Below are 13,502 nucleotides of genomic sequence, written 5' to 3'. Positions count from 1 at the left end.
ATAGACACTATAGTCAGTCCAGGTGAAGACTCGTGCAGATGACCCACACTGTCACCTGTAGACGCGGATGATGATGAAACGACTTTCAGTCAAGCATACCAGGAGGCAACTTCTGTCAGTGAGTTCCAAGCTTTAATCGTAGTTTATCATAGAGGCAAGCACATGGCACATCGACCTAGGCATGGTGGAGGGAAGCGCGCAGTGCGCATGTCCAGTGACGTTTATTTAATGCGCATGTCTAGCCTAGTGCCTTACTAACTCACTAATCTTTTGTCAGTTCAGGTAAAGAATCGCTCAGAACACCCACAGAGTCACCTGTAGACGCGGAGGTAGGGCCGATGGTCTAGCTATCCAGGTGTCCACCTACAGCTTATGTGCCCGTCCTCCTTGGCGTTTCACCAGCTCGGGGCTGCGGTAGAACAACAAGTTCATATAAACGTCACAATTTGTGGGGCAGAATACAATCAACGATTCTTTTTTTTTTTGCTTTTTTTTTTTTACAGTTTTTAAGCATATCATACTGGGGCGTTTAAACAATCAAACAAATGTATATATTCTAACATTTGTTTTCAATGATGTAAATGGCAAACAGACAAGGCATAAGAACATTCACAACATTAGGACAAAGCACACAGACATATCAAACATAACATTTACCTACAAGAAATCAAGAAGAGAAATCACGATAAATACAATATTGAGAGATAAGGCAAAACAAAAAAAAAGTCTGTTTAAGGTAACATAGGCCAAAAAAATGGGGTCGATAGGTCGGGATTTTTAATTTTTTAAATTTTTATTTTTTGTCCCAAAAAACATATTTTTAAGTTATTTTGCCAAAAAACAAAGACGGTTTTCTTTCTGGTTTTTTTCCCCCCCAAAATGCCCCCAAAAAGTCTAGGGTCACGCGAAAAAATAGGGTCGGTCGGGATACCGTTAACAGACTTTTTTTTTTGGGGGGGGGGGGGGGGGGCCTAAAGAGAGAAAAGGACGGAACAAAATGTTCATAATGTCACAATTTGTGCGGCAGCTAGAACACAACCAACGATTCTTAGCGAACGCAAGAAACAACCTTGAAGGATCTATAATATTTGTCACGATAATGTCAATCATAATAGAATGGTTGGTTTTTTGAGGATGTTGTGTGAGGAGATTTCAACTGTTCATATTCATGATGGGAGATGACTGTTGATATTCATGATGGGAGGTGACTGTTCATATTCATGATGGGAGATGACTGTTGATATTCATGATGGGAGGTGACTGTTGATATTCTTAATGGGAGATGACTTGATATTCATGATGGGAGGTGACTGTTGATATTCATGATGGGAGGTGACTGTTGATATTCATGATGGGATATGACTGTTGATATTCATGATGGAAGGTGACTGTTGATATTCATGATGGGAGGTGACTGTTGATATTCATGATGGGAGGTGACTGTTGATATTCATGATGGGAGGTGACTGTTGATATTCATGATGGAAGGTGACTGTTGATATTCATGATGGGAGGTGACTGTTGATATTCATGATGGGAGATGACTGTTGATATTCAGGATGGGAGATGACTGTTGATATTCATGATGGGAGGTGACTGTTGATATTCATGATGGGAGATGACTGTTGATATTCAGGATGGGAGATGACTGTTGATGTTCATGATGGTAGATGACTGTTGACATTCATGATGGGAGGTGACTGTTGATATTCATGATGGGAGATGACTGTTGATATTCATGATGGGAGGTGACTGTTGATATTCATGATGGGAGGTGACTGTTGATGTTCATGATGGGAGGCGACTGTTGATATTCATGATGGGCGGTGACTGTTGATATTCATGATGGGAGGTGACTGTTGATATTCATGATGGGAGGTGACTGTTGATATTCATGATGGAAGGTGACTGTTGATATTCATTCAAGTTTTCAAGTTTCAAGTTTTATTTATTCCAATAAAAAACCCGTGAGGGTACATGGAAAATTAAAAAACACAATAAAAACACATTTCATTCAACACCAAATAAAAGGAACTAAAACAAAAAGAAATCAGACTATGTACAGAAAAGGGAGTTGAGGGGTGAGGGAGAGCAAAAACAATACAAGAAACAATTCAACAATAATAATAATAAATAATAATAATAATAATTGTCAGTAAGTACTGGTGTCACATGACTGATGTGAACCAGTTGATTGGCTAATGGCGATGCGCTAAAACTGTTAGCGCTTAACTTTTCCACAGAGCGTATTCTTACGCCCTTTGCCTAAGCAAGACTGTGCTCTCATCCTCAGAATTAATTACTGACATGTAGCTTATATTTTCCACAATACCAAATGACCATAAATTCCCTGCTTCTCAATTAAAGCAGAAGTGGGTTTTTTTCTGACAGATTGCATGTGCCTGTGCCACAGTGCGGCTGCCACTGATCTAAAAATACAAGCCGCTGTGTTTCATCTAATTCTCGCCGACTTGCATAGATTCTTCTCATCGTGTTAGTGGCATGTAGCTTATCATCCACATTACCAAATAAAATTCCCACCCGCTAGCAGAAAACACAAGTGTTATTCCGATAACGTACCAGCTAGACCAGTTTGGAAGACTGACTCGATCGACTCTGTCATACGTAGCCGCACTGACTACACTGAAATACGACTGCATCAGTTCAGTAAATGAATGGTTTCCGAATTATTATTTCAAGGCAAGAACAATCGTAATCGAAAACGTGTAGGGTTCAGAGCGTTCTTACCATTATAAGACTTATTACCAGCGTGCCTCGTGCGTGCAGACTCAGTCAGTGCAGACTGCATGCAGTGGTTTGATTGCCCTAGCAGACGACATAAACCCCGCTCAGCAAATTAACATGTTGGGCAAATGTGAACGAAAAAACGATGGGGATATAATACGTGTAGGGTTCAGAGCATTCTTACCGTTCATATTTAGTATCAGACTCCCCGATGAGTGAAGATACAACACGAGAAATATGCCACATTTGTTTTGAAAATGTGCGAACCGTCGAGTCCCGCGGCTTCGAGTCAATTCAAGGGGAGTCACTCCGCACAGTCAATCCGTCGAAGCTCGACTGGAGGTTTCGAATCGCAAATAATGAAGAGCACAGCCCTTTCTCCGAGTTCAAATGAGGTCTCTCTGAAAGATCATCACTGTTCAGATTAACGCTACACTGGAATTTACCAACAGAAATTAAAATGCGTGTGACGAAAGCACGACACACTTGAGACACCCCACACAAAAGTAGATCTTTACTGTACACGACCTGACCACACAGTTATGCCTATTCAAATGCGCGTTGCAAAATGTGCGCTTGGAATCTTCTTTTTTCTATGGCGGTACTGACAATATCGTTATTGAAACAATCCCAGTGCACTAAGGGATTTATAGAGCAAATCTCGAAAATAATTATTGAACTCAGCGCTATGCGCTTCGTTCAATAATGATTTTTCTCGATTTGCTCTATAAATCCCTTAGTGCACTGGGATGTCTCAATAACTTAAATAATAATAATAATAATAATAATAATAATAAAACACTACAAGTGCAAAGTGATTACATACATTTCTTTACTATGGGAAATGGGGGGAAGGGAGGGGGGGGGGGGTGATGGGTGGGTTAACATAAGGACAAAAATACTATTACAAACAACACAAAACAGATGGGAGGTGACTGTTGATATTCATGATGGAAGGTGACTGTTGATATTCATGATGGGAGGTGACTGTTGATATTCATGATGGGAGGTGACTGTTGATATTCATGATGGGAGATGACTGTTGATATTCATGATGGAAGGTGACTGTTGATATTCATGATGGGAGGTGACTGTTGATATTCATGATGGGAGGTGACTGTTGATATTCATGATGGAAGGTGACTGTTGATATTCATGATGGGATATGACTGATGATATTCATGATGGAAGGTGACTGTTGATATTCATGATGGGAGGTGACTGTTGATATTCATGATGGGAGGTGGCTGTTGATATTCATGATGGGAGGTGACTGTTGATATTCATGATGGAAGGTGACTGTTGATATTCATGATGGGAGGTGACTGTTGATATTCATGAAGGGAGGTGACTGTTGATATTCATGATGGGAGGTGACTGTTGATATTCATGATGGGAGGTGACTGTTGATATTCATGATGGAAGGTGACTGTTGGTATTCATGATGGGAGGTGACTGTTGATGTTCATGATGGGAGGTGACTGTTGATATTCATGATGGGCGGAGATTGTTGATATTCATGATGGGAGGTGACTGTTGATATTCATGATGGGAGGTGACTGTTGATATTCATGATGGAAGGTGACTGTTGATATTCATGATGGGATATGACTGTTGATGTTCATGATGGGAGATGATGTTCATGATGGGAGATGACTGTTGATATTCATGATGGGAGCTGACTGTTGATATTCATGATGGGAGCTGACTGTTGATATTCATGATGGGAGGTGACTGTTGATATTCATGATGGGAGCTGACTGTTGATATTCATGATGGGAGGTGACTGTTGATATTCATGATGGGATATGACTGTTGATATATATTCATGATGGGAGCTGACTGTTGATATTCATGATGGGAGATGACTGTTGATGTTCATGATGGGAGGTGACTGTTGATATTCATGATGGGCGGTGACTGTTGATATTCATGATGGGAAATGACTGTTGATATTTCTTGATGGGATATGACTGTTGATATTTATGATGGGAGATGACTGTTGATGTTCATGATGGGAGATGACTGTTGATATTCATGATGGGAGGTGACTCTTGATATTCATGATGGAAGGAGACTGTTGATATTCATTATGGAAGGTGATTCTTAATACTCATAATGGGAGGTGACCGTTAATATTCATGACAGGAGGTGATTAATATTCATGATGGGAAGCAAGCCATCGGCTACAGCTAAGAATCTAACAAGAGTCCTTTTAGTCCAGGCATCTTAGCCACTTTAGTGAAGGGAACGTTGAAGTGACAATGACTAGGTTTAAAATGTCCCTTATCAGAAAGTTCAACCTCATTCGTTTGATGTTTATTAAGCACATTTTCATATAAAGTTGGCGCTTCATACGGAAAAATGGCTTTGAAATTGACCCAAATCCTTCTTTGGGCTCTGTAAATGTCGTTTGGGGGTATGGTTGTAAAATGGTATCTACTGGTCACCCCAATGTATAAACTGAAAACTATTTCTGCACCAGAACACGCAGAAAGGATTGTATCTGCCTGATGTCTGATGCTTTTCAAAATCCCCAACCACTAACACCTTCAAAACGGACTTTAACTGACACTGTTGTTTTTCCCTATATAATCCTTACTATTTTTCCGAGACGTCGTCGTGTTGTGTATTTAGCTTGCCACAACCTCATACATGGTCCTAAAAGTTAAAGTTGAAGAAAATACTAAAGATAAATGAAAAAGCTGACGCAGTGTCATTCGCACCGTGAATCCCCCCATGGGAACATACTAAAGTCTGGTTCCAAATAGGCTCAATTTCCTTCTATTTCTTTGTATTTCTGCCTCGTAGGGGTAGGGGTGTTCAAACCAAAGGCACCTTTAAACCAAAATTCAAATCACACATCTTACAATACTAAGACACTCAGCAGTAAAAGGATGTCTGCTGGTAAAAAATTCCAAACAATCCTAAAAGTACTTCACTACTAAAAGTGCTTTTAAAAAGAGCCGTTATTTTTCCCTCTATATTCAGTATTGTGTTTTCTGCGAACATGTAGTCTATTTAGATGGTTGTCGTGTGCACTTGAGTTGCTAAAGCGTTTTCAGTTGGGCATATGTCGAAAAGCAAAGAATTAGCCCTTTGAAAACCATCAGAACTGTCACACAAAAATAACATTTACCTATCTCACCAACTGACCAAACATAGGGCTTTTCCTTATGTATTATGTATTGTCGTGTTTTTTGTAGCATACTTGTGAAAACAGCCACCACTGTTGTAAATGATACTTTAAAGAGCATTATTTCATTTTTACAGTTGAAGGACAACCTGGACTGCCGTATATTACAGCTGTTTTACAATCAGCCAAAATTTTCTTAACAAACGTATGTTAAGAACAACTCCCACAGTGAAATTGAAGGAAAACAAATTGAAAATCCGCCTGCCATAGAGGAGCTAAAGAATCAACAATAAACGACTGCATGGATAGCTTGATGCACGAATGCATTGCGGACATGTTTGTCTCCAACCAAGAGAAAGTTCCAAAAAATCCCTTTTGTGCTTCTTATTATACAGTGACGTCAAAGACAGCCTTTTCTGCTGTTCATACATTCAGGGGTTATGGTTACACTAAACGACGTAGTTGTAGCCATACTGCCATCCAGATTTATTTTTTCCTTGCGAGCAGTCACAGGGTGTTTGTGCTGTCTGCCAACCGTTAGATGACCCCGCCCAAGTCTGTTAAGGGACCGTTTGACCGTTATAGAACGCGTCTTTTTGATTTTTTGGCACAGTTGGAAACGGTTGATTTTTATCCCTACCATTGTTTCCAAACATTATATAGGAATGTTTTGTGAACAACGGATAATAGCCGCTACTCGCATGTGTAGCAAAAGTGAGCGTACATACTCACCCTGGTCGTCCAGCCGTTGTCCGTTGCCCGTCTTTATCTGTCTGTACTGAACATTACCTTTGGATATTTCTCCAACGCTATGAAGTGAAGAAACACCAAATGTTGCAAAATGTTGTATGACCCCAAGAGCTCAAAAAAGATACTTGAGAACCTTGACCTTACCATAAGGTCAAGGTCACAGGGAGAATTAATGTGGTCTAAAAACTGCAAAATTTCACATTGTGCCAGTTTTCTGGAAAACAAATTAAAAACAGCGGGCTTAGTTTTGTATGGTATACAAGAAAAAGAAAGCCTTATCTTCTGATACCATTTTGGTTGACCTCGCTTCAATGTCAAGGTCAGAGGAGCCCTTCAAAGTTGAATTGTAGACATATTTTGATGTGAGCTTGCCCCTTTAACTTTACTATGGACGATATCTCTTACAAACTTAAACACTGAGTGGGGCGTTTGTTAGAATTTCATAGTGAGCCACATCTGGTCACATATCGTTAGGGTCAAGGTCACATTGACCCCTATGAAAAATGTGACCAAGCCGGGTAAAGAAATCCATGTGTCTTGGTAAAAAATCTTAACAAAGCAAAGCCCATGCGACTCTCATGCTTGACCTTTGTCTTAAAGTGACCTTGACCTTCAGGTGACCTTGAAGGTGAAGGTCTAACAACTGAAGCTGGCAAGGACATTGTACACTATTAGAACTGTTTTACAGATTTTTCCTACCAAATTACACATGACCTTTGGCCAAGGTCAAGATCATCAAAGGTCACACATCACAAGGCTATCAATTCAAGACATAGGAAGCATAAACATACTTATTGGCACTTTCTACAAAGAGACATTGTCACTTTTAGTGATTCAATTGCCCGTTTCAGTCACATTTCATAAGGGGCAAAGTGACCTTGACCTTGATGATATGTGACTAAATGTGGCTCAATATCAGTATATAACATGTGCCCCACACAATTATGAAGTTTGAAAGATTTTTTTCATAGTTCAGGGTCAAGGTCACTTCAAAACATGTATACAATTCAACTTTGAAGGACTCCTGTGACCTTGACATTGAAGCGAGGTCAACCAAAATGGTATCAGAAGATAAGGCTTTCTTTTTCTTGTATACCATACAAAACTAAGCCCGCTGTTTTTAATTTGTTTTCCAGAAAACTGGCACAATGTGAAATTTTGCAGTTTTTAGACCACATTCATTCTCCCTGTGACCTTGACCTTAAGGTAAGGTCAAGGTTCTCAAGTATCTTTTTTGAGCTCTTGGGGTCATACAACATTTTGCAACATTTGGTGTTTCTTCACTTCATAGCGTTGGAGAAATATCCAAAGGTAATGTTCAGTACAGACAGATAAAGACGGGCAACGGACAACGGCTGGACGACCAGGGTGAGTATGTACGCTCACTTTTGCTACACATGCGAGTAGCGGCTATTATCCGTTGTTCACAAAACATTCCTATATAATGTTTGGAAACAATGGTAGGGATAAAAATCAACCGTTTCCAACTGTGCCAAAAAATCAAAAAGACGCGTTCTATAACGGTCAAACGGTCCCTTAACAGACTTGGGCGGGGTCATCTAACGGTTGGCAGACAGCACAAACACCCTGTGACTGCTCGCAAGGAAAAAATAAATCTGGATGGCAGTATGGCTACAACTACGTCGTTTAGTGTAACCATAACCCCTGAATGTATGAACAGCAGAAAAGGCTGTCTTTGACGTCACTGTATAATAAGAAGCACAAAAGGGATTTTTTGGAACTTTCTCTTGGTTGGAGACAAACATGTCCGCAATGCATTCGTGCATCAAGCTATCCATGCAGTCGTTTATTGTTGATTCTTTAGCTCCTCTATGGCAGGGGGATTTTCAATTTGTTTTCCTTCAATTTCACTATGGGAGTTGTTCTTAACATACGTTTGTTAAGAAAATTTTGGCTGATTGTAAAACAGCTGTAATATACGGCAGTCCAGGTTGTCCTTCAACTGTAAAAATGAAATAATGCTCTTTAAAGTATCATTTACAACAGTGGTGGCTGTTTTCACAAGTATGCTACAAAAAACACGACAATACATAATACATAAGGAAAAGCCCTATGTTTGGTCAGTTGGTGAGATAGGTAAATGTTATTTTTGTGTGACAGTTCTGATGGTTTTCAAAGGGCTAATTCTTTGCTTTTCGACATATGCCCAACTGAAAACGCTTTAGCAACTCAAGTGCACACGACAACCATCTAAATAGACTACATGTTCGCAGAAAACACAATACTGAATATAGAGGGAAAAATAACGGCTCTTTTTAAAAGCACTTTTAGTAGTGAAGTACTTTTAGGATTGTTTGGAATTTTTTACCAGCAGACACCCTTTTACTGCTGAGTGTCTTAGTATTGTAAGATGTGTGATTTGAATTTTGGTTTAAAGGTGCCTTTGGTTTGAACACCCCTACCCCTACGAGGCAGAAATACAAAGAAATAGAAGGAAATTGAGCCTATTTGGAACCAGACTTTAGTATGTTCCCATGGGGGGATTCACGGTGCGAATGACACTGCGTCAGCTTTTTTATTTATCTTTAGTATTTTCTTCAACTTTAACTTTTAGGACCATGTATGAGGTTGTGGCAAGCTAAATACACAACACGACGACGTCTCGGAAAAATAGTAAGGATTATATAGGGAAAAACAACAGTGTCAGTTAAAGTCCGTTTTGAAGGTGTTAGTGGTTGGGGATTTTGAAAAGCATCAGACATCAGGCAGATACAATCCTTTCTGCGTGTTCTGGTGCAGAAAGAGTTTTCAGTTTATACATTGGGGTGACCAGTAGATACCATTTTACAACCATACCCCCAAACGACATTTACAGAGCCCAAAGAAGGATTTGGGTCAATTTCAAAGCCATTTTTCCGTATGAAGCGCCAGCTTTATATGAAAATGTGCTTAATAAACATCAAACGAATGAGGTTGAACTTTCTGATAAGGGACATTTTAAACCTAGTCATTGTCACTTCAACGTTGTTCTCTAATATGCCTGGACTATTTGACTGACAGAAAGAAACAGACCGGAGAGCTCTATGACGGCATACTAGTGCCAAAACCTCGGGTTACCATTATCACGTGAAAATTAGTAATTAACACTGTCAGTTACCGTTTTCACTGTTAATTGCTCATTTTCAGTTTTGGCTCTAGCAATCCGTCAAGAAGCGAGCGAAATCTGAAAATTAGTATTTTTCTCGTGAAAATTTCATAACTGTAATGTTCACGTGATAATTACAGTTATGTAGTTCTGGCACTAGTAAGCCGTCATAGAGCTCCATACATACTTTTTCCTGATGAAGGACTCCACGCCCTCCCGAAGGGCAGGCACCCCACAGGACAGCGGTGTTCGACCCTCCGAGTCTTTGATGTCCACTAGAGCCCCGTTACTGACCAGCAGGCAGGCCAGGGCCACTCGCACCTGTATCTCCTGGTCACTCTGCTGGCCCTGTTACACACGTGGTCACCAGTTTGTTCAAAGGGCCAGAACCACTAACAACAGGGTACTAAACTCATTATGGTGTTAAAGCTATGCGGTACTTCTTGCCGGATTTAATGAAAATATACAGCAGACCTGGCAACCCCTGTTTTGATTTTGGAGTATTCTCAGACAAACTTGGTGTATTTTCAAAACAAATAGCGTATTCCATACAGCATTTGAACCTCCATGATTGAAACATGCTTCACACGCGCCCGTCGCAACGTTAATTGAGTTTACCAATACATTTAAAACAAATGCTTCTTTCAATGTTTACTGACTAAACTTGTAATCATGATTGTGTCAAAATACTGGATCGGCTTCGGGATGCGCTTGTGAAGAAAAGTAGTCTAGGAATTATTCCCGTCGTATTTTTTTCCCGGCTGACCGTACTGATCGTATTCTAGACAATCATGCGTTCACAAATACAGCGAAATTGTATGGGTTCCCAGACCTGATACAGAGTGACCCCCCAAAAAATGCCACCCACTAAAATACCCATAACGCCCAAATAGGTTCTGCAAATTACTTCATATTTGGTGTATATTGGCTTGAGATATGGAATAAAAAGTTCACAAAAGTTTCAATTTTCTTCTAAGGACTCTTTCCGCAGTTCCCTTAAGTTAAAACGCACCTTTTTCGCGAATCCTTGTAGATTGTCCTTGCCATCTTTATAGACTCTTAGAGGTGAAGTTAGATTCGTTGTTTGAATGTGTCTTTTTTTGTATAGTTGCTTCAGCTTTGATTGAGCCATAGGGTTGTGTATGAAATTTGCATTTAGTCTTTCTTTTTCTTGCTGAGTGTATGTACAGTCTAGAGAGGAGACGGACATGGTGTGAGCTTGTCCAGGGGGGTATATGAACATCTCAGTGGCCAGGATGGAAGCACTTGCTAATGAGTGGGAGTGTGTATGCGCGTGGTGTGCACGAGGATGTATGCACGTGAGTGATATTTGTAAATGTGTATTATGATAATATCATCTTTGTATTTATATTATTGAAATTGTTATATCTCGATGTACAGCGCTAAGAGCATAGTTAAATTTGTGAAGCGGCGCTATATAAGCTATCTTTATTATTATTATTATTTATAAGATGTCGGCCTCTTAATCAGAAGGTCGAGGGTTCGAATCCCGGCCGCGGCCGCCTGGTGGGTTAAGTGTGGAGATTTTTCCGATATCCCAGGTCAACTTATGTGCAGACCTGCTGGTGGCTTATCCCCCTTCGTGTGTACACGCAAGCACAAGACCAAGCTAGTGCGCACGGAAAATATCCTGTAATCCATGTCAGAGTTCGGTGGGTTATAGAAACACGAAAATACCCAGCATGCTTCCTCCGAAAGCGGCGTATGGCTGCCTAAATAGCTGGGTAAAAACGGTCATACACGTACAATTCCACTCGTGCAAAAACACGAGTGTACATGGGAGTTTCAGTCCACGAACGCAGAAGAAGAAGAAGAAGTATGTAAAAAGGTGCTGGTCTGATTCAAATGCTCTGTATTCCAAATGCAGGAATTGACTCAAAAATAAATACTCTTCGACTTTTTTTTAAAAGCGGGTTCCGCTGTATACATGTAGAGTTATTACATAATGCAAATTCCTACGATCCTGTTCATAGTAACATCATTTGATCACACATTCTTTTAAGCTCGGAGTTGATTGAGAAGTCTGACGTTGTGCATGTGTGTGTAAACTAAGGTACTTCCTCAGGATTATCATTCAGAGCTGAAAAGGTGTGTCCATAAATTAGACTATTAATAGCATAATATAGATATGCATAATGCATATATGTGTGTGTGTGTGTGCGTGCGTGCGTGTGTGTGTGCGTGTGTGTGTGTGGCTGTACGTGTGTGTGTGTGTGTGTGCGTGCGTGTGTGTGTGTGTGTGTGTGTGCTTGCGTGTGTGTGCGTGCGTGCGTGCGTGTGTGTGTGTGCGTGCGTGCGTGTGTGTGTGTGTGTGTGTGTGTGTGTGTGTGTGTGTGTGTGTGTGTGTGTGTGTTATGCAAACCAATTAGCGTTGTGAACACAAACGTACAAAGTGATCTTCAACTCGACGTCCATCCATGACGTGGTGTAAAGGTGTGTTGCCGCTAACGTCCCGACAGTTTATATCAGCGCCTGTAGGTACACCGATAATAGCATTCGTTACAGACACCAGTTACCGATTATATTCATTGCAAGAAAAAAACATTATTTTGTCTGCGACATTTCACAACCGTCAGAATTTCTGTATTAAAGTATCTTTTGGTTTTACTTTGGGTACTTTTGGGCAATAAAAACAGTCTGGAATGCACATCTGAAGATAGAAAAGGTTATATTTTGATAAGCAGGAGTTCGTTCAAAATTATAGTTTCTTGTTCCTGCGAAATGGTGCTAATTACACTGATGCAGAAGGTGCAACTAGAGCCTCATGCAATGTAATGCCTCTTTTTGGACTTTATCCTATACATACGTGAGAGATACCACCAATCTAAACCTTGCAATCACACGTTAATATATCCTGTAAATAAGGTCGTGTCAAACTAGTCTGCCAGGGACCTTATTTTACACTGCTCATGATGACAAAGTCACCGAGACAAACGTCATTCTATGAAGACTCTTCCTGTTTTCCCTCGAAGAATTTTGAGAACTGAAGCGTCACGCAATGCCTTCTAGAGTGACATCATTTTGCTTTGACATCAAATATTCAAGAGGCTTTCAAAGAGATCGAGGTTCCATAAGAAGCGTCTTCAATTTGGGCGCCTCGACTGTGGGACGTTTTGAGCAAAAGACACGCACGTACAGTGTGTAGGATCAACAGAATACTACATGGCTTGCTGTGTCGTATCATATGTACACTCATTGCTTTTTCAAATAATGAAAAGCTCGCTTTCGCTCGCATTTTAACAGTTTTAGGGTCAGATATTTTGAGTCGAACAAGTATAATGGGACTCGTCTTTGACTCGTCGGCATATAATTCCACCAAATGAAACGTAAATTCACTTTAAGCATAACAGCTTGATTATGTGACATATCATGTGTCAATGTGTCTGTGTTTTGGCAAAAAGGTTAACTCGTACAAGTAGACAGAATCCCGTTCAGTAACACAAAGACCGACAGTTAGACAGACAGACAGACATGGCATGTGTTGCGATCAGACATCACGTGACCTAGCTCCATGAGGGCCTCAGCAGCGCGGTACATGCCACGAACACAAGCCAGGTTCAGCGGGGGAGCTCCTCCGCGATTGACGTCGGCCCCTCCCTGTCACACATAATCAACTACGTATGACAAGAGCCTGAACAAATAATGTCTCAAGTAGGTTCTTGCAACCCCAGAGGACGCGAAATCCCAATAGTCAGTCACAAACTATAAGCATTCTTCTTCTTCTTCTTCTTCTTCTTCTTCTTC

The 13,502-nt window shown here is 40.5% G+C and overlaps 1 protein-coding gene across 1 annotated transcript in view; it reads right to left on the bottom strand.

Moving 5' to 3' along the window:
- LOC138979147 (E3 ubiquitin-protein ligase MIB2-like) overlaps positions 1–13,502 on the bottom strand; it is a 32,196-nt gene continuing 18,694 nt past the window's right edge. Inside the window, exons 13-16 of the mRNA XM_070351956.1 lie at positions 13,262–13,355; positions 12,148–12,230; positions 9,925–10,085; positions 1–409 (exon numbers count right to left, since the gene is read on the bottom strand). Coding sequence (XP_070208057.1) covers positions 364–409; positions 9,925–10,085; positions 12,148–12,230; positions 13,262–13,355 — 384 coding nt within the window. The 3' untranslated portion in view covers positions 1–363. The remainder of the gene's footprint in view (positions 410–9,924; positions 10,086–12,147; positions 12,231–13,261; positions 13,356–13,502) is intronic.

The sequence above is a fragment of the Littorina saxatilis genome, linkage group LG10 (genome assembly GCF_037325665.1).
Source record: "Littorina saxatilis isolate snail1 linkage group LG10, US_GU_Lsax_2.0, whole genome shotgun sequence".
In the NCBI taxonomy this organism is placed as follows: domain Eukaryota; kingdom Metazoa; phylum Mollusca; class Gastropoda; order Littorinimorpha; family Littorinidae; genus Littorina; species Littorina saxatilis.
This window is presented reverse-complemented; position numbering and strand designations above follow the sequence as displayed.